The following is a 27,382-nucleotide window of genomic DNA, read 5'->3' on the forward strand; positions in this document are numbered from 1 at the left end:
GGGGCTCTTTCATACCGTCCCTGGGAGGGGTGTGTCACTTGAGTGGGTTGAGTCACCGATGTGATCTTCCTGTCTGGGTTGGTGCCCACCCCCTTGGGTTGTGTCGTGGCAGAGATCTTTGTGGGCTATACTCGGCCTTGTCTCAGGATGATAAGTTGGTGGTTGAAGATATCCCTCTAGTGGTGTGGGGGCTGTGCTTTGGCAAAGTGGATGGGGTTATATCCTTCCTGTTTGGCCCTGTCCGGGGGTGTCCTCGGATGGGGCCACAGTGTCTCCTGACCCCTCCTGTCTCAGCCTCCAGTATTTATGCTGCAGTAGTTTATGTGTCGGGGGGCTAGGGTCAGTTTGTTATATCTGGAGTACTTCTCCTGTCCTATTCAGTGTCCTGTGTGAATTTAAGTGTGCTCTCTCTAATTCTCTCTTTCAGGGGACCTGAGTCCTAGGACCATGCCTCAGGACTACCTGACATGATGACTCCTTGCAGTCCCCAGTCCACCTGGCCGTGCTGCTGCTCCAGTTTCAACTGTTCTGCCTTATTATTATAATTATTGGACCATGCTGGTCATTTATGAACATTTGAACATCTTGGCCATGTTCTGTTATAATCGCCACCCGGCACAGCCAGAAGAGGACTGGCCACCCCACATAGCCTGGTTCCTCTCTAGGTTTCTTCCTAGGTTTTGGTGGCTAGGAAAAACTCCCTAGAAAGGCTGTGCTTCTACACCTGCATTGCTTGCTGTTTGGGGTTTTAGGCTGGGTTTCTGTACAGCACTTTGAGATATCAGCTGATGTACAAAGGGCTATATAAATACATTTGATTTGACTCTAGCCGGGCAGAAATGTTACGGACTGACTCGTTGGAAAGGTGGCATCCTAAGACAGTGGCGTGTTGAAAGTCACGGAGCTTATCATTAAGGCCAATGTTTGTCTAGGGAGATTGCATGGCTGTATACTTGATTTTATACAGCCTTCAGCAACGGGTGTGGCTGAAATAGCAGAATCACCTTATTTGAAGGGGTGTGTACATCACTTTTGTTTTGAGCCGACTTTGCCCGGGAGGCAATCAACGCTAACCAGGTTCACCAGGGGCATTAATCAAATCCCCTCAAAAGAATAATGAAACCTCAACTGAGCAACATTTCCAGGGTTCATTCTCAATTATCCCGGTTTGTCATCAGCCCTCGCCTCCTAAAAACGCATTGGACGGAGCTTGGATCCATTGTGCTTGGAGAAGATGAGGAATCAAGGGCATGCCTTAACGTAATAAGTGTTTCACCAGCTTTCATTTTTAATCGGTGATTACGTCAAGGGATGCACTAGCTGAATGTGGCCCAGGTCTGCATCCTTTCTCCTGAAGTGTACACTTATCTCCTTTATAAATTTGAAAGTAAATGACTAGTATAAGTGGGTGGAGAATCCTTCTAACCAATGCCTACACCAAGGAGGAGAGTGCAGGTAAAGTACAACAGAGCTAGAGAAAGGTCATTTGTTGTTTTCAGTTGTAACAAGGGAACGTTGTGTGCAACCTAAATACGAACATTAAATGATTCAGTAAATTTGAAATATTTTATGTTGGTACACCTGTCACATAACCGATTTTGATTTGCAGGGAAGACTGTCAAAAGCCTTTCATTACATGTCTTTCTGGTTTGCCAATAAACAACTAAATAAACAGTTGTTCAACAGCGCAAGTTTAATGCAAGGACAGGCAGAAATAACAGTTTTGGCATTGTCGCTAAGTGTTAAAGTATATGCAGAGAACAACCGTGACAATCATACTACGACTTGCTATGACTGGTCATGCAATGTTGAGGATATACCTAAAATTATAGGGCAAGTACGACTGTAATATTCTTACATAATAGTACCCATGGAATGCGCACAAGGGGAATTACTTAGTTATTTCGACATTGTAGCAATGGCACAAGGAATGTATCTGGAAGAAACCAGTTTGTAGCTACCCGAGATGAGGGAGGTATGGTCATGGGAGACATTGCTTACACTAAGGCAATCCATTTACTATGCAGGTCAGTAGAGCCACTGCTTTTAGGTGGGGCCCCAATGTATTCTGAGGTAGGGGGTTAAGGTATTTTGGGGATGGGGGCCAGGGTGTGTTGGGGCAGGTGTGGTGGTATTGTGTTGAGGTTTAGCCCTGTGCGTTGGGGTTCCAGATGATGCGTCCGTCATCCCCCAGCCTCACGCCGCCCGCGGCCACCAGCTCCAGGGCGGCAGGGAAGGCCCGGTGCTCTGCCTCCCGGATGCGATCTGATAGACTCTCCTCAGTATCATTCATCAACACCGGCACTGCCTCCTGAGCAATGATGGCCCCGGCATCAACCTCTTCCTGTGGACAAAAGGAAGTTGAGAAAGCAGGGAAATATTTAGGTCCTCTCCATAGACAACTCTGTGCCCAAAAGCCTGTTTTAGCAGGGAATCACCATTTCAAAGTAGTTAACTGGGTGGGATTTCCTATGGGTTAAGGAAGGCCAATGAATTATACTTATGATAAAACATTCCATAACTGCAGGTGGCAGTAAATCGCTAACATTGGCTTTTTACCCAGGTATGCACCCTTTCAGTAGTAGATGACCTCAAACACCATAATGGTAAAGATACAAAAAGATAAGTCGTCTAAGTCTAGGGTCCTGTCCCAGAACAACCCCTAGCCCTAGGCACGTGTTTATCTGAAAGGACTAGATAGGTGTAGGCAATATGGCTATAATTCCACCTAATGTATCTGTTTGGAGCTTGTGCTTAGCCCTAGGGGTTTCTGGAAGCCTTTTCGATATCAAGATATGGATAACAAAACTAAATGTGCATCCATTTTTAAAATGTTCTGCAGGAGACCAGGAAACACAGGATGAGTTTGGCTTTAAGATCAGATCCGAGCTGATTTTATACCAACATCTGATTATGGTTAGTATTGGTGAGCTGAGGCAGGATCTGTTCTGAGTAGAGTACTTACAGCCACAAAGTGGACGGTGCAGCCAGAGACCCGTGCCCCCGCCTGCAGAGCCTGCTTCTGGGCATTCACCCCCTTGAATGAGGGCAGCAGGGACGGATGGATGTTCAGCAGTTTTCCTACAACACACAAAATATATTATTCTCACATGTGCACACAAACATTTCAAAGCATGATTAATAGAATGAAAGCGTACCCAAATTCGCTCCAGACCAGCTCAATCAAAGTAAATACTTAAAAAAAAAAAAAAAATGTTTGAATCAAAATCGGGTGCTCGACTGGGATGAACATTTCAAAAAGCATTCCTTTCCCCATGTAACGTCAAGGGAGAGCAAGTGAAGTTAATGGACTTTTTCTGTGCGATACATTGTCATCACAGAAAATGCACACAAACCTACTATTGATACACACAAAGCTGGGTGGTCCTACCGTTCCACTTCCTGACGAAGGACCCTGTGAGGATCCTCATGAAGCCGGCGAGACACACCACCTCCACATCAAATTCCTCCAGCACGTGGTCAATGGTGCCGTCAAACTCTGCCCGGCTACCGTACAGCTTATGGTCAACCACCCGTGTCTGAATGCCAGCCAGAGAGGCCCTTTTGAGGCCCAAAACCCCCGGCTGGTTGGAGATCACCACCACGATCTCTGCTGAGCTGGACGTTCTCTTGGTCTGCTCCATCAGCGCCTGCAGGTTGGTGCCTGACACACAAACACACAATACACTTAAGGCCGTGCACACTGATATAAAGATTAAACTTAGCTATGGGGCACTAGTATCCACTTAACTGCAATTCTACACATATGTTGGCTCTACTTAGACAACTTTCACACTAACGAACCATCAAATTTGGGTGAACTATCCCTTTAACAATGGACTACAGCAGGGGTCTCCAACAGGTTGATCGCAAGCTACCAGTAGCTTGCTGCCCACCTATGAGTAGCTCGCCAAATGATTCTTAAAACAGATGCAATTTTCATGTGTTCCACTGCAAACGGTCATAAACAAGTATCAGACACCGCAAGCCCATAGCTACTATCTAATGAACGCAACACTGACATTATCCCACCCCTGGTTAGCCACTATTGGCTTAGAAAAAGCCAAACTTAACACAGCATCTCCAAATGATTTACCAGCAATATTGCTCGTCGGTCTGTGTGGTGCACATGCTTGTTTATCGCTCCATGTGTAGCCTGATCACTGTCTTGTGGGTTGACAGAAATACTTTCCTTATTTAAAATGTTAACTGCAAAGTAGACTTACCTGACAGAAGTATATTTTAAGTATATCATTTGTATCTATTATTTGAAAACTGGCATGAGATGAGCAGCAGCAGTACAGAACCGTCGCTAAACTGGCACATCACTTGCTAGATGCACAATAGAAAAACATTATGAGCAATTTTAAAAAATATATATATTTTTTTAAAGCATCGACATGGACTCAAAACATCGAATTTGGTTGTTTCTCCATGAACAATTGTAATTTTAAGAGTGACTAATAAAAAAAGTGAGAACATAATTTGGGAAAATAGTCAAATTTGGGGGGGGGATCTCAGATTTTATAGGGCCCCTTTAGAGTTGTTTATTTTACAAGATCCCGAGGCCCAAATCTGTCTTTGTGATATGCAGAGCAGGTGAACGGATGATCTCTGCATGCGTGGTTCCCATCGTGAAGCATGGCGGTGGTGGGGTTGCTTTGCTGGTGACACTGTCAGTGATTTGTTTAGAATTCAAGGCACACTTAACCAGCATGGCTACCACAGCATTCTGCAGCGATACGTCATCACCATCTGGTTTGCGCTTAGTTTTTTGGTTACTACATGATTCCATAGATGTTATTTCATAGTTTTGATGTCTTCACTATTATTCTACAATGTAGAAAATAGTAAAAATGAAGACAAACCCTTGAATGAGTAGGTGTGTCCAAACTTTTGACTGGTACTGTGTCTATTTCACTGCTGTTATCAGGCAGTGAGCAGGCTATTCCTGAGTGGTGGGGAGGGCCGGTGGTGCGTATGTGTAGAGCAGCGCATGTCATGATAATTTTACCAGTTGTAGGTAGGTTATTCATACTGAACAAAAATATTAAAACGCAATATGTAAAGTGTTGGTCTCATTTTTCATGAGCTGAAATAAAAAGATCCTAGAAATATTTCATACGCACAAAAAGCGTATTTCTCTCAAATGTTGTGCACAAATGTGTTTACATCCCAGTTAGTGTGCATTTCTCTTCTGCCAAGATAATCCATCCACCTGATGATGATTAAACAGCACGATCATTACACAGGTGCACCTTGTGCTAGGGACGAAAGTCCACTACTAAAATGTGCAGTTGTGTCACACAATGCCACAGATGTCTCAAGTTGTGGGAGCGTGCAGTTAGCATGCTGACTGAAGGAATGTCCAACAGATATTTTGCCAGACAATTTAATGTTCTATTTTCTACCATAAGCCGCATCCGTCGTTTTAGAGAATTTGTCAATATATCTAACCAGCCTCACAACTGCAGACCACATGTATGGCGTTGTGTGGTCAAGCAGTTTTCCGCTTTATTCCGTGAACAGAATACCCCATGGTGGTGGTGAGGTTATGGTATGGGCAGGTATAAGCTATGGACAACGAACACAATTGCATTTTATTGATAGCAATTTGAATGCAGAGATACCGTGACAAAGTCCTGAGGCCCATTGTAGTGCCATTCCCCCACCACCGCATGTTTCAGCTATGATAATACACAGCCCCATGTCACAAGGATCTGTACATAATTCCTGGAAGCAGAAAATGTCACAGGTTTTTCCATGGCCTGTATACTCACCAGACATGTTCCGTTTATATTTTTGTTCGGTATAATAAATGGCACAAATGACAGAAAATAGCCTAACATTCCTTACATTTTTAAAAATGTTTTTCAAAGTGTTTCTTGCACAGAGATCCTCTGGCCAACTTTATCACTCAAACTCTCATGTTGGATTTCTCTCTAGTTATGCACATGCACAAATGGGGATGAGGTATATGGCCAATATAGCACGGCTAAGAGCTGTTTTTACACGCGGTGTGCCTGAGTCAAGGGTATATTGGCCATATATCAAAAACCCCCGAGGTGCCTTATTGCTATTATATACTGGTTACCAACGTAATCAGAGCAGTTAAAATACATGTTGTGTCATACCTGTGGTATACGGTCTGATATACGATGGCTGTCAGCCAATCAGCATTCAGGGCTGTGTACAACAGGTATGACAAAAAAAATAGCCCTTAGTTGTAATATATTGACCATATACCACACCTCCTTATTCCGTAATCATAGCAGTCAAAACAAGTTAACTCGACACCCATTGATGGAAAATGATCTGGCAAGTTTAATAAGGGTGAATGATCTTTTCTATTGTGACATTCTTAAGCTCACAATTATTATTTTGATGGAAAAACACATTTTGTTTCTTAGCCTTGGAAAAACACATTTTGTTTCTTAGCCTATGTTACAAATTAAGCCGATATTCCTTCATAATTTGCTCGATATCGTTATGGAAAAAGGGTTCATTGGATAAATGTGACAACTTCTCTTGCTGCGATAAACTATTGGGCGGGGCTAGTTTTCAGGCCTTGTGGGTGTGTTGAGGGGTCATTGGGGCTAGAAATGTTTGCTTGACCTGGCAACCCATCAGTATATAGCTAATTCTGCTACTGAGATCTGATGAGAGCATGCACGCGCATCACTTGAACATGTTTGCTTGTAATAAAAAACACTAATGTTATACACATCTGTTGACACATGGCAGTGTTTTCAATTTCAGAAAGTGACACACACCATACACAACACTAACCTGTGCCTGAGATGAGGACGCCCACCCTGGTCCTCTTGCGGGGGACGGTGCTACTGCTGTCCCCTTGAGATGCTCCGTTCTGCATGGGCCCCAGGTCTACTACACAGGGAGAGGGGCCTAAACGCAGGCTGTGCTTGAGGTTCCTGATCACCACCGGCTCGGCCCCTTCACACAAACAAAACTCAGTAAAATTACAAAGATGAATACCACCAAGTGCTGTGTGAGTTAACTGTGTGCACGTGCGCGTTTGAACCCATCAACACAAAAATTATATTTAATGTGAAGAGCATTTCCTCATTAACAAGATTGATTCTATACAACATAAAGTTTGTTTCCTTATCGGCCTGGGAGTGTACAGAACCCATCATTCCTGTAGCATTGTTATGAGTTTCACTACGCATACTTTAGCTCTTGTCTCTCACCAGGCTGCTTGTGGGCCAGCGAGCCCACGATCCACGCATCCTCGTGGGCTTGGAGCTTCCTCAGAACACTCTGGGCATCCGGAAAGGCCACCACCAGCACGGCCCCAAGGCCACAGTTGAAGGTGCGCCCCATCTCCTCCTCGCACAAGCCCCCCTCCTCCTGGAGCCATGAGAACACAGGAGGGATGATCCAACGGGAGGCGTCTGGGTGGGACAAAGCACACAGAGCAGCTCACACACGCATTCAATATGAAGTAAATACCAACCGCAGTTTAGGGCCGACCCCAATTAGTCGACTAGTTGATTGTTTGGTCGTTAGGCTGTTGGTCGACCAAGATTATTTAAGTCGAGCAGTAACAAACAAACATATTTACACCCATCTCAGTGAACTAAACGATTGCGGGGGTCTAGACTAAAAGCCAATTTATGCTTGAGCTGAAAGTGTGGTCGGAGGCTCAATTGCAATTACGGAGCCTCCAGAGGCATGCATTGGCCAATTTGAGCTCTGTACCGCATCGCCATGCAACTCACAAATTTTTGTAACAATGCTGAGGGCTCTGTATAGCTCCACATTGACATGATTGGTTGAAGGTAGGTGGGGGCGGTACTTCCTGTATAAATACACGCTCAATTCCTTGACCACAACGCCACAATGCGAAGCGCAAGAAGCAACTTCTGCTGAGGCCATATCACTGTAAATGCTGCATGGCCAATGCAGATGTTAGATTGACCATGCACCCAGATGAACAATGCACTTTTCCCTCCAGAATGCGCTTTCCCCGTCCATTTTTTATGACTTCATTGTGTGAATTTGTTTGCCTATAGCAATTCCCCATTACATAAAATCACTAGTACATTACCGTTAATTCCTAATCTACAATCTTACAGTAATTTATTTCAATGCGTTCAATATTAAATATTCCAGTCTTCCTGTTATCATTGTCGGAGTGGACACATTGTTTGCAGAGTGCACAACCTATGCTACACTTGTGAGAAACAAGTTAAGGTTTATTTCATTCTATTTATGAGTTTTAGTCACCATCTTTTGTTTGGAGCACTCCTGTCAAATGTTGAGTAAGGACGCGCACACAAAGGCTTACAGGCTACCTGGCCTGTGCGTAAATGTAGGCAAATAAATGTGCCGATTTGGGGATCTGCTAGTATTTCTGATTGGCTTAAACGCGCCACCACTAATGATCTGCGGAGCTTCTCAAAGTAATGTTTTCTTCACCTCAAAACAGCAAGCAAACAAAGTCTGTTTTTACATTCTTTGAGAATTACAATAGTTCCTCAATGCATTTGAAAAATCTTTCCTGTGCTCTCTTTCGATAACCATGTCATGCACTGAACCAATGGAAACGTCATAAAATAGGCCTACCTAATTACTTCTTATTAGTGCTCAACTTGGACTGAAATAGGTATGATACTCATTTTGGGCACTGGTACTGTTTACATTTTAGGTGCAAGAGCTCCACAATGCTTTTGAGCTAATATTCTATAAGAGGAACTGGAGCTCAAGCAGTAGAATATTTGAGGTGTCGGTAATCTGCTCCAGTGAGCTCCTGTCCAAGTCAAGCGCTGCTTCTTATCCTTTGCGCAAATAGCCTGCAGCTGTGTCTGTCCCGAGCTCACTGGCGCTGGAAACTGAGGCCCCAGAATATTTTATACAGCGTTTTAAGTTTGCTAGAGCAAGTTTCAGGCCAGGCCCAAGTTAACAGATGATACAATGTTTCAAGTTTTTTGCAGTCAGGTCATGTGTAACCAATGTGATTTCTAGGATTTTTTAATTTTTTTTTTAAAATCTGGATATTTTCTACCTGCAGGCTCCAATGTTTGTTGGCTTTATACATAGTTACATATTTGTACATAGTTGGCAATAGAAATACATTTTTAGTTTTGTATCATTTACATAGAATTTTGATTAACCACATGACAATGACTGAGATAAGACGATGATATAAATTAAACTGTTTCGCAAAAATGTGCATATGAAAACCATAACTGGGGCACAGATAGGTAAAAATGGTAAGATAAATTGGCATTCCACATGAGATAGGTTGCCGACTTCTCTTGTAGCCTATTACTGGCACTTCAGGAGAGTAATGGCAGAATCTGCAAAAGTCAGCAGGAGTGGGAGGGGAATAGTTGGTTCAGGTTATGTTTTTTTGCCTTCTGGTTATCTAGATCTCTGGCACTCGAGGCATTTGTCTTATTTCATCAAACGGTAAGCATCAGACAATCTCAATGCATATAGTTGATTTAATTAAAACAAATATGGTGTGTCTATATACGGAAAAATACATGTTAAAACATTTTAACCAAATCGATTGGTCGAAAGAACAGACAACTTTCAGTAAACTAAGATTGTTTTTTGTCGGAGACAGCCCTACCACAGTTAGTACAATTCAAAAGAGCATCAGGTATCCGATATGGACAACTGTTTCATCCTCATATACATTGTTTACCACTACACTTTAAAAACTAAACATGGGCAATAAGAAAAGTGTGTTTCTCTCACCCAGGTCAACGGACAGTTCCTGAGGCAGCACTCGGGGGATGTTCTCCAATAGGCCGCCCCCAGTGATGTGGGCATAGGCCTTGATGGCGCCGCTGCGCAAGATTGGCAGGAGCAGGCGGCTGTAGATCTTAGTAGGCGTCAGGAGAACCTCGCCTGTCAATTAACATGGGGGAAGACTTTAGACGGGGAAAGGGGACCTCTACGGGGAATTACTTTAATTATGATACATTGGATTCACAGAGCACTTTTCTAGGACCCAGATAAACTCTACAATAATACAATTGAACAGTACAGTACAAAAGAAGACCAATAGAGGCTGGGATAAGACCACTAAAGGGCAGGAAGATAGTACAAGGTAAGACATCTTACGCAGATGAACCTTATTTAACGGAAAATATAAATGACCACAAAACTGTCCATTTACCTCCTTTCAAGAGAAAGTACAAGAGAAGAAAGATTGGGCAGACACACCCAGAGAAATTCTACCTCAAAGAAACATGTGTAAGAGCTTGTATGATCTCATTAACCTACCCACGGTTTGTCCAGGTTTCCCGAAAGGTGCAGGGGAGCTGTAGGTGACTCCTGCCCTCTCCAGGACCTTCCGAACCAGGCTGAATCCGTTGCTGTGCACCCCCGAGGAGGCCACCCCGATGAGTAGGTCCCCCTCGCAGATGTCCCCCAGCCTGGGTAGCAGGGCGCCCCTCTCCACCGCCCCAACACAGAACCCTGCCAGGTCGTACTCGCCGGGGCCGTACACGCCAGGCATCTCCGCAGTCTCCCCGCCTAGATGAACGAATGGAAAAACGCACACAGTTGTTAACACAAATATATGATCAAACACACATACATGCAGTTGCAAATGTGCACGCACACACAATGTAGAACCCAGAAATTGATGGCTGGCTCACACCCAAAATACACATGGTTTCCAGTGTAGCAACTAAAATCCTACTTTGTTATTTTCACTACACCCCCAGTATACAGCCAGCATCTCCACTTTCTTACCGCCTGAACACACAAAATAGTGCACGTGCACACACACACACACCCATCCTTGCATCTTAACGATGACGTCAGACTGCTCCCCCCCCCACCCTCACCCAGCAGAGCGCAGCCCGCCAACCCGCAGGCCTCGGCCACGCCCCTGATCACGGCGGAGGCCACTCCCACATCCAGACGGCCACAGGAGAAGTAGTCCAGGAAGAAGAGAGGCTCCGCCCCCTGGGCCAGCACGTCGTTGACACACATGGCCACCAGGTCCTGTCCCAGGGTGCTGTGCTGCTGGCATGCCTGGGCAATCTAGAGAAGGCAGAGGTGAAGTCATGAAGAGGTTGTAGGATCTTAATGTCTTTGTGATTCCTGGCATAAACTCTCCTCGCCTGCTTAAAACACATTAGCGAAGGAGGTCTAAGGGTAGGGACCTTGGACCTTCTCCGCCAACACAGCAGAGGCGGCGGCAAGAAGATGGGATGTGAGGAATCACAGTGTAATTGAGAAACAGCTAAAACATATGCACACGATCCTACATCTAACTTTGCAAGGCCAAAAAGACAGATAAAAAAAGAACGAAAAGCCTGTACCTGGAATATGATGCTCCCTAGCTTTATTCCAGCACCAAAACATGCAGTGTGGCTGGCTGTAATGTCTCATATACGGTTTCTGTTTTGAGAAGTTATGCATACCGTGAGCTTGGTCCCTACTCCGTCTGTCCCAGACACCAGGATGGGGTCGATGAAGCCTGCAGCTTTGAGATCAAAGAGCCCGGCGAAGCCCCCCAGCTCAGCGTTACACCCTGGTGGACAGGAGGGGAATAAAAGCAACTGTTTATTACACACTCCCTGGTCTTTTACAACTGAAGAACACATCAGGGGGGAAAAAAATTTATACACCAATTAAAAACATGTAAAAATAAAATTAAAATAAACATCTGGTTGATATAAAGGTAACTGGCAAAATAAAGGAAACACCAACATAACTTGTCTTAATAGGGTGCTGGGCCACCACGAGACGGCAGAACAGCTTCATTGCGCCTTGGCATAGATTCTACAAGTGTCTGAAACTCTATTTAAAGGATTCAACACCATTCTTCCACAATAAATCCCATCATCGGTGTTTGTGGGTGTTCAATTGGGTTGAGATCTGGTGACTGACACGCACACTTTAAACACCCCATGTTCCTTTGAGACCCCTCTATCAAAGTCACAGATCCCATGGTAGGAAAATTTAAATGGGCAACCAGGCATTTTTATACATGACTATAAGCATGATGGGTTGTTAATTAACTCAGGAACAACACCTGTATGGAAGCACCTGCTTTCAATATACTTTGTATCCATCATTTACTGTGTTTCCTTTATTTTGGCAGCTACCTGTATGTCTTAAATAATTAACTAAAATAATCAATCCATCAATCTGTCCACCCATACGTAAACTCAGGAGGAAAAAGAAAGAAAGACATGTCCTCTGTCAACTGCATAGATTTACAAAATCAAAAGTAACAGCATCTGGTGTGGCCACCAGCTGCATTAAGTACTGCAGTGCATCTCATGGAAAGCACCGGATTTGCTAGTTCTTGCTGTGAGATGTTACCCCACTCTTTCACCTAGGCACCTGCAAGTTCCTGGACATTTCTGGGGGGGTCTAACAGGTCCTAGACGTGCTCAATGGGATTGAGATACAGGCTCTTCGCTGGCCATGGCAGAACACTGACATTCATGTCTTGTAGGAAATCAGCCATACTGCTCGTTCTGTGCGTGGTGGCATTGTCATGCTGGAGGGTCAGGTTGAGCCTGCAGGAAGGGTACCACATGAGGGAGGAGGATGTCTTCCTTAATCCTCAGTGACCTTAATTGCCTACCGTCTGTAAGCTGTTAGTGTCTTAACGACTGTTCCACAGGTGCATGTTCATTAATTGTTTATGGTTCATTGAACAAGCATGGGAAACAGGGTTTAAACCCTTTACAATGAAGCTCTGTGAAGTTATGTATTTTATGAATTATCTTTGAAAGACAGGGTCCTGAAAAGCTGATGTTTCTTTTTTTGCTAAGTTTATATTGTAGAAAACTAATTAAAGCTTCCTGTAGCAATGTGTTTGTAGTTCAAATCGAGAAAACTATTCCAAATTCTGTTTTAGTAAAACTGTAGCGATGGCACACTGTCTACAGGTACAGTATTTGTTAAAGCCCTGGGCACTACAATAAATCACTTTAATTATCTAACACCCAGATAAAGTAGACAAGACAAATAACCTAATTTCTTTCCTCAGGTTCATTTCACAAGGCAAGGAAAATAATTTACCTTCTTGAAGCTTTGTAATTAGTTGGATGAGGTGAAACCATGATAGGTTGACTGAGAGACTACTTTAGTGCAGAGCATGTAATGAAATGCCCAATTCCAAACCGACCCCAAGCATCTTGTCCCTCTAAAAAGAGGCTAGGTAGAGGTTTTTGCCATAATGCTTTTACCAGTGTTGCCCAGCCATTCCACTTATTTGTTCAATTCCAGTCCCAGCACACCTGATTTAACTAATCAGAGGCTTGATGATTAGTTGACCTGAATAGTTCAAAAGGTGGAATTGGAACAGGCAGTGTACTCAGCGAGATTTGGGAAACGAATCATATATCCAATCTTACACCGATCATTACAAGTAGATAGGTATGAGTTTGGGAAAGCAGTGCAGCTCTCCAGGCTGTCTAGCTAGTGGCTCAGCTGTAGCTGTTCTGATTAACAGCAATGAGAGGGGGTTGACGTCATTACCTGAGCGAGAGGTGGCCTTGGCAAATGGCTTGATCATGTCTACCAGTCGATTTCCCGCGGCGATGTCCACTCCGCTGTCCTTATAAGTTAGGCCTCTGCTGGGGGAGCGACACACAGCAAGGGTCATTGGGAGGTCGTCTCACCATACCCTATCAGGCTAGAGCTATTTGCCCTCTACCAACGGCAGTGACGCAACAGGCTACTGTCGGTCTATGTCAAATCAGGTGGTCCCTCAATTCAGCTTCTACCTCACATTACCAGATAGAGTTAACTCATACGAATGTAAAAAATAAATAAATCTACACGATAGCAGTATACAGAATGAAATGAGACTAAACTATCTATTGGATTGTGAGAGTTTAGGCCAAATCTACATGTACAGTTGAATTCGGAAGTTTATTATACACCTTAGTCAAATACATTGAAACGCAGTTTCACAATTCCTGACATTTAATCCCGTCTTAGGTCCGTTATGATCACCACTATTTTAAGAATGTGAAATGTCAGAATAATAGTAGTTTATTTCAGCATTCATTTCTTTCATCACATTCCCAGTGGATCAGAAGTTCACATACACTCAATTAGTATTTGGTAGCATTGCCTTTAAATTGTTTAACTTGGGTCAAATGTGTCGGGTAGCCTTCCACAAGCTTCCCACAATAAGTTGGGTGAATTCTGGCCCATTACTCCTGACAGAGCTGATGTAATGGAGTCAGGTTTGTAGGCCTCCTTGCTCGCATACGCTTTTTCAGTTCTGCCCACAAATGTTCTATAGGATTGAGGTCAGGGCTTTGTGATGGCCACTCCAATACCTCGACTTTGTTGTCCTCAAGCCATTTTGACACACCTTTGGAAGTATGCTTAGTGTCATTGCCCATTTGGAAGACGCATTTGCGAACAAGCTTTAATTTCCTGACTGATGTCTTGAGATGTTGTTTCAATATATCCACAATTTTCCATCCTCATGATACCATCTATTTTGTGAAGTGCACCAGTCCCTTTTGCAGAAAAGCACCACCACAACATGATGCTGCTACCCCCGTGCTTCACGGTTGAGATGGTGTTCTTCGGTTTGCAAGTCTCCCCCTTTTTCCTCCAAACATAACGATGGTAATTTTGGCCAAACAGTTCTATTATTGTTTCATAAGACCAGTGGACATTTCTCCAAAAGGTACGATCTTTGTCCACATGTGCAGCTACAAACCAGTCTGGCTTTTCTATTGCTGCTTTTGAGCAGTGGCTTCTTCCTTTCTGAACGGCCTTTCAGGTTATGTCAATATAGGACTCGTTTAACTGTGGATATTGATACGTTTGTACCTATTTCCTCCAGCATTTTCGCAAGGTCCTTTGCTGTTGTTGTTTTCACTCCAAAGTACATTAATCTCTAGGAGACAGAATGCGTCTCCTTCCTGAGTGGTATGACGGCTGCGTGGTCCCATGGTGTTTATACTTGCGTACTATTGTTTGTACAGAGGAACGTGGCATCTTCAGGCGTTTGGAAATTGCTCCCAAGGATGAACCAGACTTGTGGAGGATCGACAATTTGGCTGATTTCTTTTGATTTTCCCATGATGTCAAGCAAAGAGGCACTGAGTTTGAATGTAGGTCTTGAAATACATCCACAGGTACACCTCAATTGACTCAAATAAAGTCAATTAGCCAATCAGAAGCTTCTAGTCATGACATTTTTCCAAGCTGTTTAAAGGCACAGTCAACTTAGTGTATGTACACTTCTGACCCACTGGAATTGTGATGGTGAATTATAAGTAAAATCATCTGTTTGTAAACAATTGTTGGAAAAATGACTTGTGTCATGCACGAAGTAGATGTCCTAACCGACTTGCCAAAACTACAGTTTGTTAACAAGAAATTTGTGGAGTGGTTGAAAAACGAGTTTTAATGACTAACTTAAGTGTATGTAAACTTCCGACTTCAACTGTAAACATCAGACAGACAGAGGTAGACTTCGTCTAGGGTTAGCCAATACTCCCTCCTGTCAATATGTACTCAAACAAAATGTAGGGTTCTAACATTAAGATGGTCAAACTATTACAGTGAAATGAATGAGGAGTGTTTGTGTGTTCAGTGCGTGTCCACCCACACACACCTGTGCTGGGTGAGGTGGGCAATGCCTCGGTGACCGATGTCACGTCGGTACACGGCTCCCGGGAACCCCACGGCGGCCACACCCCGATTGGCTGCGTGCAGGGCCATCTCCAGAGACGACCTAACAGCGGTGACAGTGAGGACACGCCCCCCGCTGGAGACAACACCCCCTTCCTTCAGCGACGTGCCGGCGTGGAACACCTGCACCCCTGTCTCCTCCACCTGAGACAGACCTGGGAGAGTGTGGAGTGATGGAGAGAATGAAAAAGATATGGAGGAAGACAAAGGGATGGTGTATGAGAGGTAAAGGGGGAAGAATACAGGAGATAAGAGTCCCTAATCTCCCCCAACTTTAAAATCTGTTTTATGCAAATATTCTCAAATCTGCATAAATAGAAACATGCATTTTTCCACCAGAGATACATTACCATAAAAAGCTGTGCATAATGACATGGTGCCCGTAAAAGTAACTGCTGCGGTCAAATTCCCAAGTACCAAATAGAAGTTAAATGGGTTTCCATTGCATTTTAAACTCAATTGATGGTTGTGTCACAATAAATGTGTATATCACGAATGGGCGCACACTGGTCTTGACACGTACGCTCTATATAGAACGGTTCACAGATACAGTGCTGGTATAACCTACACAAGATTATTATGGACAAAAAAAATAAAAAATAAACCACATTATTTGTCAAACAGCGGCCAAGAATCAATTATCATGTTAACAGAATAATATAATATTTATTGGAAAGGAGAATCAAGCTTATCACTGTGCACTTTCACCACCCTGTGAAGTTCATCACTTATTCCAACTTTTTCACTCAGGGGTCCCCCTTCCGGCATTATTGATATCTGGGCTAAAAAACACTGGACATTTCTGAAAAGTTATAAATCGCTCTAAGGTATGCAATGACTGACAAGAGGAACTGATGATGCACTACCCAATTTCCACCTTATGCATTCTACTACAACTTTCAAGAGCAAATTTAAAGCCGGACTGAGTTCCTTAAATTATATACAGTACCAGTCAAAAGTTGACACCTACTCATTCAGTTACTTTTTTATTTATTATTGTAGAATAATAGTGAAGACATCAAAACTATGAAATAACATACGGAATCATGTAGTAACCAAAGGAAAAAGAGTTAAATTAATATATTTTATATTTGAGATTCTTCAAAGTAGCCACCCTTTGCATTGATGATAGCTTTGGACACGCTTGGCATTCTCTCAACCAGCTTCAAGAGGTAGTCACCTGGAATGCAATTCAATGAACAGGCCTTAAAAAGTTAATTTGTGGGTTTTCTTTTCTTTTAATGCATTTGAGTCGATCAGTTGTGTTGTGACAAGGTAGGGGTGGAATACAGAAGATAGCTATTTGGTAAAAAAAAAAAAACAAGTGCATATTAAATGGCAAGAACAGCTCAAATAAGCAATTAGAAACTACAATTCATCATTACTTTAAGAAATGAAATTTAGTCAAACCGGAAAATTTGAAAGTTTCTTCAAGTGCAGTCGAGAAAACCAAGCTCTATGATCAGGGATGCAAACTGGTGAGGGCCCAAAAAGGTGACAGTTTGTTTTTTTGCATTGAAAAATACAAAACAAATCCCTTCTAGGGGGAAATGCAGTTTAACTAATCAAACAAAGAATATGATCTGCCTGATCAGTCTGTGTGTAAAATAAAAAGTGGTTAATGTGAACCTAACTCACTGCTAAAAAATGTAAAGAAAGCAATCCAATGTTATTTGTTCCCTCGACTTCACTGCCAAAGACACTCAAGTCTTGAGAGTAAAACACACTAATATTGAAGTTAGCCATGACAGCCTTTATAATAGAACACTTGTGACTACACACACCTAAATATTGCACTTGGGAACAATACATACTAAATAGAACGAAACAAACAGGCATTGTGTTTTATCTCTATTATAGTGCCCAGTATAGTAGACATCGATCAAGTGCACAAGGCTACATGGTGAACGTTGTTTTTGCCCACCGAGTGAAGAATTAAATAATCCTCCCCACACACACACACGTGTTACTGTCAAGTTCAACACAATATCTTTGGGCTACACTGCACATTGTACATTTTCTGACTGTGGACATCTGCTCTACAATGTGCCAGCAGAGTATGATACACGTTGTTGGCATAATTGATCTCTTTCAGGCAGAAAGTACACCTGGCATACCCTTTATGCGACTGTATTGAAAAAGTGAGAAAGAGGGAAAGTGTGGTGTTCCTCTCAACTCTATAGTGGCATCCAGCTTAACCTCTTTGGTATAGGGGGCAGTATTTTCACGTCTGGATGAAAAGCGTGCCCAAAGTAAACTGCCTGCTACTCGGGGCCAGAAGCTAGGATATGCATATACCATATATGGTAGATTTGGATAGAAAACACTAAAGTTTCTAAAAACTTAAAATAATGTCCGAGTACAACATAACTTATTTGGCAGGCGAAACCCCGAGGACCAACCATCCAGGAAGAAAATAATTTGAGGTCACTGTTTTCTATGGGAAACGAGATTTATGAGGCACCTGTTTGCAGTTCCTATGGCTTCCACTAGATGTCAACAGTCTTTAGAAATTGGTTGATGTTTTTCCTTTGAGAAATGAAGAAGTATGGCTGTACTTTCTAAGTGTCAAGCCAAGTGGACTCGTTTGGTGCGCGCGACCCGGAGCTCGTTCCACTTTGATTTTATCCGCTATTGAACACAGTATATTCTGTCTTAAATTGTATTGATTATTTACGTTTTAGGATACCTAAAGTTGGATTAGGAAAGTTGTTTGAAATGTTTGGACCAAGTTTACAGGCAACTTATTAGATAATTTGTAGTCATGTTGGGTGAGTTGGAACCGGTCTATTTCTGAATCAAACGCGCCAATTTATCAAACAAATTTATCAAACAAAATGACCATTTGTGATGTTTCTGGGACATATTGGGGTGCCAACAGAAGAAGATCTTCAAAGGTAACGTCTAGCAGTAACAGGTGTAAGCCAGGCTCGGCTCCAGCTATACTTGTTTAACAAGCAACGCCTCATTTCCACCTACGGTAATTCACTCATTAACAACATACTGTAAAAGGAAAACATTAGTTCACAGAGAGTAGTTTGTTAGCTAGTTAACATTTCACACAGATTGCCTGGGTCCAGTAAGCAACTAACGTGTTATATCTTGAAGAACGGCAAGGAGTTGTATAACGTTACAGTACCAGGACACCTACAGCACCCGATGTCACAGGAAGGCCAAAAAGATCAGCATGGACACCAACGACCCGAGCCACTGCCTGTTCACCCCTCTATCATCCAGAAGGCAAGGTCAGTACAGGTGCATCAAAGCTGGGACCGAGAGACTGAAAAACAGCTTCTATCTCAAGGCCATCAGACTGTTAGCCAGCACTAGCACATTAGAGGCTGCTGCCTATAGGAATAGACTAGAAATCTCTGTCCACTTTAAGGAATGGAACACTAGTCACTTTACTGTTTACATATCTGGCATTACTCATATGTATATACTGTTTTCTATACTATTCTACTGAATCTTAGTCAGTTCAGCTCTGACATCATTCGTCCATAGGTACACAACCGTTCAAAAGTTTGTGGTCACTTAGAAATGTCCTTGTTTTTGAAAGAAAAGCAATTTTTTTGTCCATTAAAATAACATGAAATTTATCAGAAATACAGTGTAGACATTGTTAATGATGTAAATGACTATTGTAGCTGGAAACGGCAGATTTGTTATGGAATATCTACATAGGCCCCATTATCAGCAACTATCGATCCTGTGTTCCAATGTCACGTTGTGTTAGCTAATCCAAGTTTATCATTTTAAAAGGCTAATTGATCATTAGAAAACCCTTTGGAATTATGTTAGCACAGCTGAAAACAGTTATGCCAATTAAAGAAACACTCAACTAGCCTAAAGGAGGACAGTTTTATTATCTGGAACATCTGCATTTGTGGGTTCGATTACCGGCTCAAAATGGCCAGAAACAAATAACTTTCTTCTGAAACTCGTCAGTCTATTCTGGTTCTGAGAAATTAAGGCTATTCCATGCGAGAAATTGCCAAGAAACTGAAGATCTTGTACAACGCTGTGTACTACTCCCTTCACAGAACAGCGCAAACTGTCTCTAACCAGAATAGAAAGAGTGGGAGGCCCCAGTGCACAACTGAGCAAGAGGACAATTACATTACAGTGTACCGTTTGAGAAACGATGCCTCACAAGTCCTCAACTGGCACCTTCATTAAATAGTACCCGCAAAACACCAGTCTGAACATCAACAGTGAAGAGGTGACTCCGGGATGCTGGCCTTCTAGGCAGAATTCCTCTGTCCAGTGTCTGTTCTTTTTCTTTCTTGGCCAGTCTGAGATATGGCTTTTTCGTTACAACTGCCTAAGGCCAGCATCCCGGAGTCGCCTCTTCACTGTTGAAAAATATCCCAACTTGTGTAGCGCATTTAGTTTTGCCAACATTTGGAAAGTTCACTGACAAATGTGCCGTTTCCATCAGGCCTGCTGTAACATTTTTTTATCCTACATGTACTTCACTCACATTAAAAGGTTGGAAGGAAACCTGGTTAATGTTATGTAATTAGTTGATAGTCGAAACCGATGCTGAACAACCGACCTGACAGCAAATCTGTTCCAAACGGAAATATTCACTAGGATCAAACGGGAACCATTCGAAAGAAGAGGTAAACGGAATGAAGCGTGGAGGAATTTGTCCAATGGAAACTTATTTCCGGCGCAAAACACTTTGCAACAGTGTGATTAATGAATACACCCCAGTCAAGTAGCAATCGACAGAAGCGTACCTACCAGTGATTGCGACACCTTTCTTATAGGAGCCGGGGTAGCCAGGGCTGGCCATGACCACAGTAACTGCAGACCTGTCCTGGTGCCACTCAGGTGGACTGGATGCCAACTTCCCCTCCAGGGTGCTCTGGAGCACCTCATACAGGTCACTCTTCAGCAAGGGCATCAGCACCTGGAACAAGGTCACGTTTAATAGGAAGAAAATAATTTAATTCAGAGTGAAACGGAGGTAATACTGGAATTTCCGTTTTCCCACTACAAAATGGTTAGGTACGGTTTGCCCAACTGAACATGATTCAGGCTAGATCGAAATTGTCCTAATAGGCACAGATTAAGGACCAGTTCATACTGCATTGTTCTTAACCTTACCCATTAGTGCAGTACAAGTGCAAAACTTGACTTATCAGCTCCATGATGATGATAACATTGAGCAGTGACATATACCAATAACACATGCTCACACACAGTTTTACCAACCTGACACTCTGGGTCGCCGAAGCGACAGTTAAACTCTAGGACCTTCAGCCCCTGCTTGGTCAACATCAGCCCAGCATACAGCACACCTGATAGAGGATGACAACATGTAAACGAGTGAGACAAATAAAAGAGGGACACTATTTTGCACCCCTTTCATTTCCACTCAATAACCAGTGTGCTGCCTGCAGTTCATTACTCACCCACATAGGGGGTTCCCTCCTCCTTCATGCCATCCACAGTCTTCTGGAGGACAGTCTCTCTGATCTGCTGCAAAAGCTCCTGAGACACCTGGACAGACAATAGCATGTTGTGCACAGGGAGAGAGAGAGAGTCGTACCCATTCTGAGCAATGTGAGACAATGGTCGGTGGTTGTCAAGTGTGTGTGTGTGTGTGTACCTGGGGGGTGGGGCAGTAGGCCCCCATGCCGCCTGTGTTGGGGCCCAGGTCCCCGTCCTGCAGGCGTTTGTGGTCCTGGGCCGGGGGCATGGGGGACACACTGCAGCCATCACTGAAACACAGACACTACACAGGGAAGGAGACAGAAAGAGCAAGTAGTTAGTAAATGCCAATAATGGAACCGCGTATTGAATTGTCGTCAGGGTACATACAGGCCGACATTTTACACAACCAAATGGCAGTGAGCAAAAATAACCAGAACATTTTAAATAGACACGGAAAGCACATTATCCAATGTATTCTTTGCATGGATCTGTGCTATTTTGCATGACGAAAATGCCGCCCACTGTGCATGTAAACGTGGGTATTTCACAAGAAAAAGGAAGAGGACCGGACACTCACAGACACTTCTTCTCCCTCCAGTAGTTCCTCCACCACCACAGTCTCCCCGGCAGAGCCGAACGTTTTGTCCTGCAACACACACACAAACCTTCTTTAAAAAATGGGAGCTGGATTTGTCGAATCGTGCCGAAAACAACTGGTGTACAACTGCTTGCTTACCAGACCTTCCCAACGATGCAGAGTTTAAAAATATAAAACCGTAACACAAGAGGAATAAAATAAAGTACACAAGAACAGAGCAATATAAAAAGGGAGTACCAGATCAATGTGCAGAGGTACGAGGTATTCCAGGTAGATATGTACATGAAGGCAGGTTAAAGTGACTAGGCATCAGGATAGGTAAGAGTAAAATACAGAACAGAGTATCAACAGCAAATTATGAGTGTAAAAGTTTGTGTTGTCGGTATGCGTGTGCGCGTATGTAGTGTGTGAGATTGAGTGTGTATATATAGTCTAGTGAGTGTGCATAAGTGACATCTCCCCCAAAAGAACAACATTCAAGGCCGAGTGACATTCTTATAAAAACTGCTGTACTGAGGCACACAGACAGATTCTTGATTGTCACAAATGGTGAGGATAGACTGTGGTATTCTAACTATTAGGGTGGGAAATGCAAAACTAACTTTGGGTCAAACACTATACCTTCATTATGTCCAGCACAGCCTGGCAGGCCTCCTCCTGGTCCTTGGCCACAATGACACCCTTCCCTGCAGCCAGGCCGCTGGCTTTCACCACCAGAGCAGGAAAACTGGCCCTGGGGTTAGGGGTTAAAGGTTAGAGAGCCTCAGAGGCAGGGTCAATTATATTTCAGTTCAGGAGATGGGTAGAAATTCATTTCACATATGACACATTGTTGAGATGACAGACTACCTGGACTTGTCCAATTAGAAACACTGTTTTCCATGAACATGATCCCATCTCTCCAACAACTTCACCCCCCCCACCCCAGTACTGACGTGCGGATGTAGCTGCAGGCTTCGTGGGGGTCGGTGAAGGAGCACCAGTTGGCTGTGGGGATGCCGTGACGGTCCATAAAGGCCTTGGAGAAACTCTTACTGGCCTCCAGCTGGGCAGCCTTCGCTGAGGGGCCGAAACACGGGACCCCTGCCGCTTGCAAGTCATCTACCATGCCTGGGGGGGGCAGAGAAGAATGATGACGGTCAACTTGGCATTTCCTTTGTACCTGTACTGTTTCAGAAGGCTGAATATGAAATGGGGAAGATAAGGATGTGTGCCACTCACCTGCTGCGAGAGGCACCTCGGGCCCTACCACCACCAGCCCCACGCTATGCTCCTTACAGAACTGAGCCAGGATGGAGTGATTACTCACAGACACCTCTGTGCAGAGGGGGGGGGGAGAAGAGACACACACAAATTTCAGATGGAACGGAGTGGCTAAGAGCTTTTCTAGGTCATACGATTCCTGGTAATGTCAGATGACCATAAAAGACCTCAGACAGATCATGATATCAAACAACAGTTATGTTATGCGTGTCCTTCTCACCAGAGTTGGAGATCTTTCCACAGTTGGCGGTGCCAGCGTTCCCTGGTGCCACCAGGACCTGCTGGATGTGTGGTGACTGTGCCAGCTTCCATGCCAAGGTGTGTTCCCGCCCACCACTGCCAATCACCAGCAACCGCACTGCCATGGCAACTGAATGACAGGTAGATAGAAAAAGCAATCACACAACATACACACGTGATCAAATCACATCACCGAACCAGGATGGTGCTCAGTAAGACCACATCGGGGAACTTTCAGACAGAAATATATTCTGAAGTACAGACATGCTTCTCTAATATGTAGAATAAAGAAACTTATCAGCTCTATACAACATATTTCTATCTGCAACCTTCAGAACATTGCACCCTTCTGATTTCAACCCAGGTTAGTCACTGGGCACTAACAGCGACAGTAAATAAAACAGCTTCTCAAATTACTTTAATTTATCATCCATAAAGGAAGCTATTTAATTGCATGTGAAAATTGACCTATGGTGCAGGGAAACTGCAAATGAGGACCTTACCCAAGGCCTCATCACCAGGCTGCTGTGAAGGATTGGTGACCTTTTGCTGGGGCCTAGCATTTAAATCTCTGATTCATACATCACATTTGTTGGGACACTGCCACCCATAAAAATCTGTCTCCAATTAGTCGTCATTGTCCAAGAGCCCATTCTGTGTAGGGACCCATTAAAAACGGTGTAATTTGCATTAAAAAACAACAACATTAAGCAACATATCATGTATCAGTTTGTTAATGACAGTAGAAACAGGTTGGGGGACTAACGTGTACAACCCTGTGAATACTGTTTTGTGTTTAATATGCCTCAGAACAGAAAGACGTAAATCAGGGATGGGCAATGGGCAGCCCAAGAGCCTCGGATCAATTTCCAAAATGGGGAACTATGTCGGGGTCTCAACTTACTGTTGCGAGTTAGAATAGACAAGGTGCAATACCCATATTTGGTTATGGATCAGCAGCTTTTTCTTCTTACATCAGTCACTGATAGTCAATTAGACCATGTCAGCGACATTTTTTGGGGGGGATTGCTGAATTAGAAGGCCGCTAAAAACTGTCGAATTAACGGCCAGTGGGCCTCCATTGATTTTGTTGGTCAGTCTCACTCAGATTTCATATAAAAACAAATCTGCAACCATTTCTCTCCGCCGTCAACAGGGGAGCCACTGGGGTGGGGTGGGTACGCAGACCATCGAGCAACTGTGCCCATCATTGAGTTTTTGGTGGCCACCCACCCGCATCTAAGTTTGCTATCACTGTTGTAGATGGCCAGTATTTGGGTTGAAGAAGTGATGGGCATGCCTTTGCCCCAATCAATACTCCCCACAAACAAACAAACCAGGGGCTCAGAGTTTAAACCAGTCCTATCTCCCATCTTACCGGGCAATGTTCAGCTGCCAAACGTTATGAACGTTGCAGATAGAAATGTGTGAATAGAGCCAATGTGCTTTCTTATTCTACATATCAGAGAGGTTGTTTGATCTACATTGCCCATTTCTATCTTAACGTTCAATAAGGGATCAGTTGCCAAATTAACGTTAGAATTTACTTTTCATGGCAGGTTAGGAGAACTTAAGCAGCAGGCTAGGATAATTAACTTAGCAGGTTATGATAAATAGGTGTTAAGATTAGGAAGAGGGTTAGGGTTAGCTTAAATTAAATAAATAATACATTTTTTACGTTAAATTTCACAAAAAGCTGGATCCCTTCTAGCCATGACCCCCTGGAATGGCCTATACGCCTACTGATACATACTCCTCGGGAATTGTACATCAGCAAACTATCAAATATGAGCTTTTACAGAGATAATGTGTGTAGCATGACGCGCGTGGTTCCCAATTAGTCGACGAGCTCCCTTTGATTGGAAACACTCACTCATGTGACTCACGAGGCAATGGGGCTATGCATTTACAGAGGTTTGAGAACTTTTGAAGAGATAATTTACTAAAATGTATAAAATGACTGCCCGCAGCGCGGGCACAAAAATCAGCACAATTGATGCAATCAGTACTAAAAACACAGGGTGGACAAGGAACTTTTTGTTACAAAGTTTGCTGACCAGTGATGGCAGAATGAGCCCACTGGCTACAATTTAACATGTGGGTGGAATGGCTCCACAAGCAAAGTTAAACTACGTAGTCAGATAACTGGCTACAGTTGTAGCTAACTACAGCTTTTGAGTTTCGCCACACTATCGATTGCTAATTTCATTGACGTAGTGAAATATTTGCAGCCACATGTAAAAATACGAAAAATCACCCTCTTTCGCAATGAGCCGTGTTCTTGTAGTTTTACCTAGGTACTATAGCCAACTTCCCCAGTTGATTCCAAATTGTAATTAGCATCACGATGGTAAAACTTCGACTCGGTGACCACACGCGCAACACTGCAAGTTCTCATAAAACAACTTAGATGAAGTCTATTAAAGCCAAACTCACATGTATCTTGTGTAGTGGCGAGTTAGTATTTTTTGATGACAGAGCCCACGTCCAGATGTACTTTCCTTGCCCACAGCTAGGGGAGACTACCCTGTGTGCACGCGGGCAGCAAGCACCCGGGGTATTGCAGCGTTAAATTACTAGTCGAAACTAGCAAACTCGTACATTTTCGACTTTAAACTGGTCTGGCTATACAGGCGCCGCATTCAACCAGTTAACAAGACAGACTTTTCCTAGTTGCAACTAGCACTTGAACGCAGCATATCAACTCTCAAATCACGTGGACCCAATATGATACGCAACTGTGTTTGTTTAGCTTTTAAACGCGGGTCAAATAATATATAGATGTAACTTCTATAGGCATTTATGTAGGCAGTGTCTAGTAAAATGTCTTAAGATAGTGTATAATGTGCATATCAAGTTTTGTTTCTCTAAAACATGTGTTAACTTCCTGAGCCTCTAGTCGTTTTTTCATTCAAAGAATCATGGGAGTTGTAGTTTTTGGGTCAAATCTACATTTTAAGCATGTCGAGCAGGGGTATTCAACTCTTACAGACGCTGTATGGTCAATCTGAATCCTGCATTGGCCGTGTTGCATTTTCGACGATATGGCCTTTGCAGAAGTCATACATCTTTGTGGAGCAGCACAGAGCTGTTGAGCAGAACTGTTGTGAAGGAAGTTGTCAAGGAAGTACATTTTTGTTTATTTAGGACCGCCCACCCTCACCTACTGTCAGCCAATCATGCCAATGCAGAGCTTTTTGGACCGCTCAGCATGGTCAAATCCAATTTATGCTTGATCAAACAAATGTGGTCAGAGGCGCCATATGGATGGTCCGACGCAATTGGCGAACCTCTGGGGGAATGCAGAGGCCACATTGAGCTAATTACCGCATGGCAGTGTTTTTCTCAAATGTGTTAATAATGCAGATGATATAGCTTTGCATTGACATGATTGATTGACGGTAGGTCCTGTATAAACACACTCACTTCCTTGACAACAGCTCTGAGCTGTGCCGCAAAGCAAGAAGTATGAATGTCCCTAGGCGCACACCCCGAGACAATTATTTTGTGTCGAGGTGCTGACTAATGGCAAATAAACTGTAAGCTCTGAGAGAACCACATTTAGAGCAGAAAGTTAATTCATTCCTCCCCCCACAGGCATGTGCATCCATGGAAACCTGCAGGATTGTTGAAAATGATGTAAGTGACCTACTGAAAGACAAACAGAAACACAAATCCTATGATAACTTGAGTAGAGACGAGAGAATGGCTCTTAAGGACTTTACAATCAGATCCTTCGATTATCATTTAAAAAATGAGACCGGAGGAATTTGTATACAAAACAAATGTGACCATGTGAATGAATGTCACCAACAACAATCTAAATGTGACTTCTATCATAAACTGAATTATGACCCTACCCTAGAATTCCAGCATAATATCACATCCACAGTGGAAAGCTGTTTGGAATCAGGACAAATCACAAAAAAATAATGTGCATTTGTGTGAAATTTCCTAAGATAAACTTTTTATACAGTCGCTAAATTACTCAAAAAATGATCTCCCCCAGGTAGACCCATTGTAGCTTCATTTAACGCTGTGACGTCCAATATTTCTAAGTCTGGAACACCACATTAAACCGATGGTTGAGAATCTACCATCTTACATCAAATACAAGAGACTAGTCACATGATCTCATTGATAGTTGGCTTAAGGATACCAGAGGGC

The 27,382-nt window shown here is 43.3% G+C and overlaps 1 protein-coding gene across 2 annotated transcripts; it reads right to left on the reverse strand.

Annotated features, from left to right (window-relative positions):
* Positions 1-1,678: 1,678 nt before the first annotated feature.
* Positions 1,679-25,829, reverse strand: gart (phosphoribosylglycinamide formyltransferase). 2 transcript variants are annotated; one of them, XM_042324147.1, is made up of 21 exons: positions 25,652-25,829; positions 23,196-23,345; positions 22,934-23,029; positions 22,648-22,822; positions 22,334-22,445; positions 21,692-21,760; positions 21,290-21,415; positions 21,093-21,180; positions 20,893-20,978; positions 20,419-20,587; positions 15,593-15,824; positions 13,486-13,583; positions 11,412-11,521; positions 10,830-11,028; positions 10,261-10,512; positions 9,730-9,882; positions 7,212-7,415; positions 6,790-6,954; positions 3,392-3,664; positions 2,966-3,081; positions 1,679-2,344 (listed from the first exon to the last, which is right to left on the reverse strand). In XM_042324147.1, the coding sequence occupies exons 2-21, from the start codon at positions 23,338-23,340 to the stop codon at positions 2,147-2,149; spliced, it is 3,066 nt and encodes a 1,021-aa protein (XP_042180081.1). In that variant the 5' UTR covers positions 23,341-23,345; positions 25,652-25,829; the 3' UTR covers positions 1,679-2,146. The 2 variants fall into 2 exon arrangements, with proteins under 2 accessions (XP_042180081.1, XP_042180082.1); XM_042324148.1 differs by having other exon boundaries at positions 13,486-13,580; positions 25,652-25,826.
* Between the last annotated feature and the right edge of the window lie 1,553 nt (positions 25,830-27,382).

Source organism: Oncorhynchus tshawytscha, linkage group LG07 (genome assembly GCF_018296145.1).
Source record: "Oncorhynchus tshawytscha isolate Ot180627B linkage group LG07, Otsh_v2.0, whole genome shotgun sequence".
Taxonomy (NCBI): Eukaryota; Metazoa; Chordata; class Actinopteri; order Salmoniformes; family Salmonidae; genus Oncorhynchus; species Oncorhynchus tshawytscha.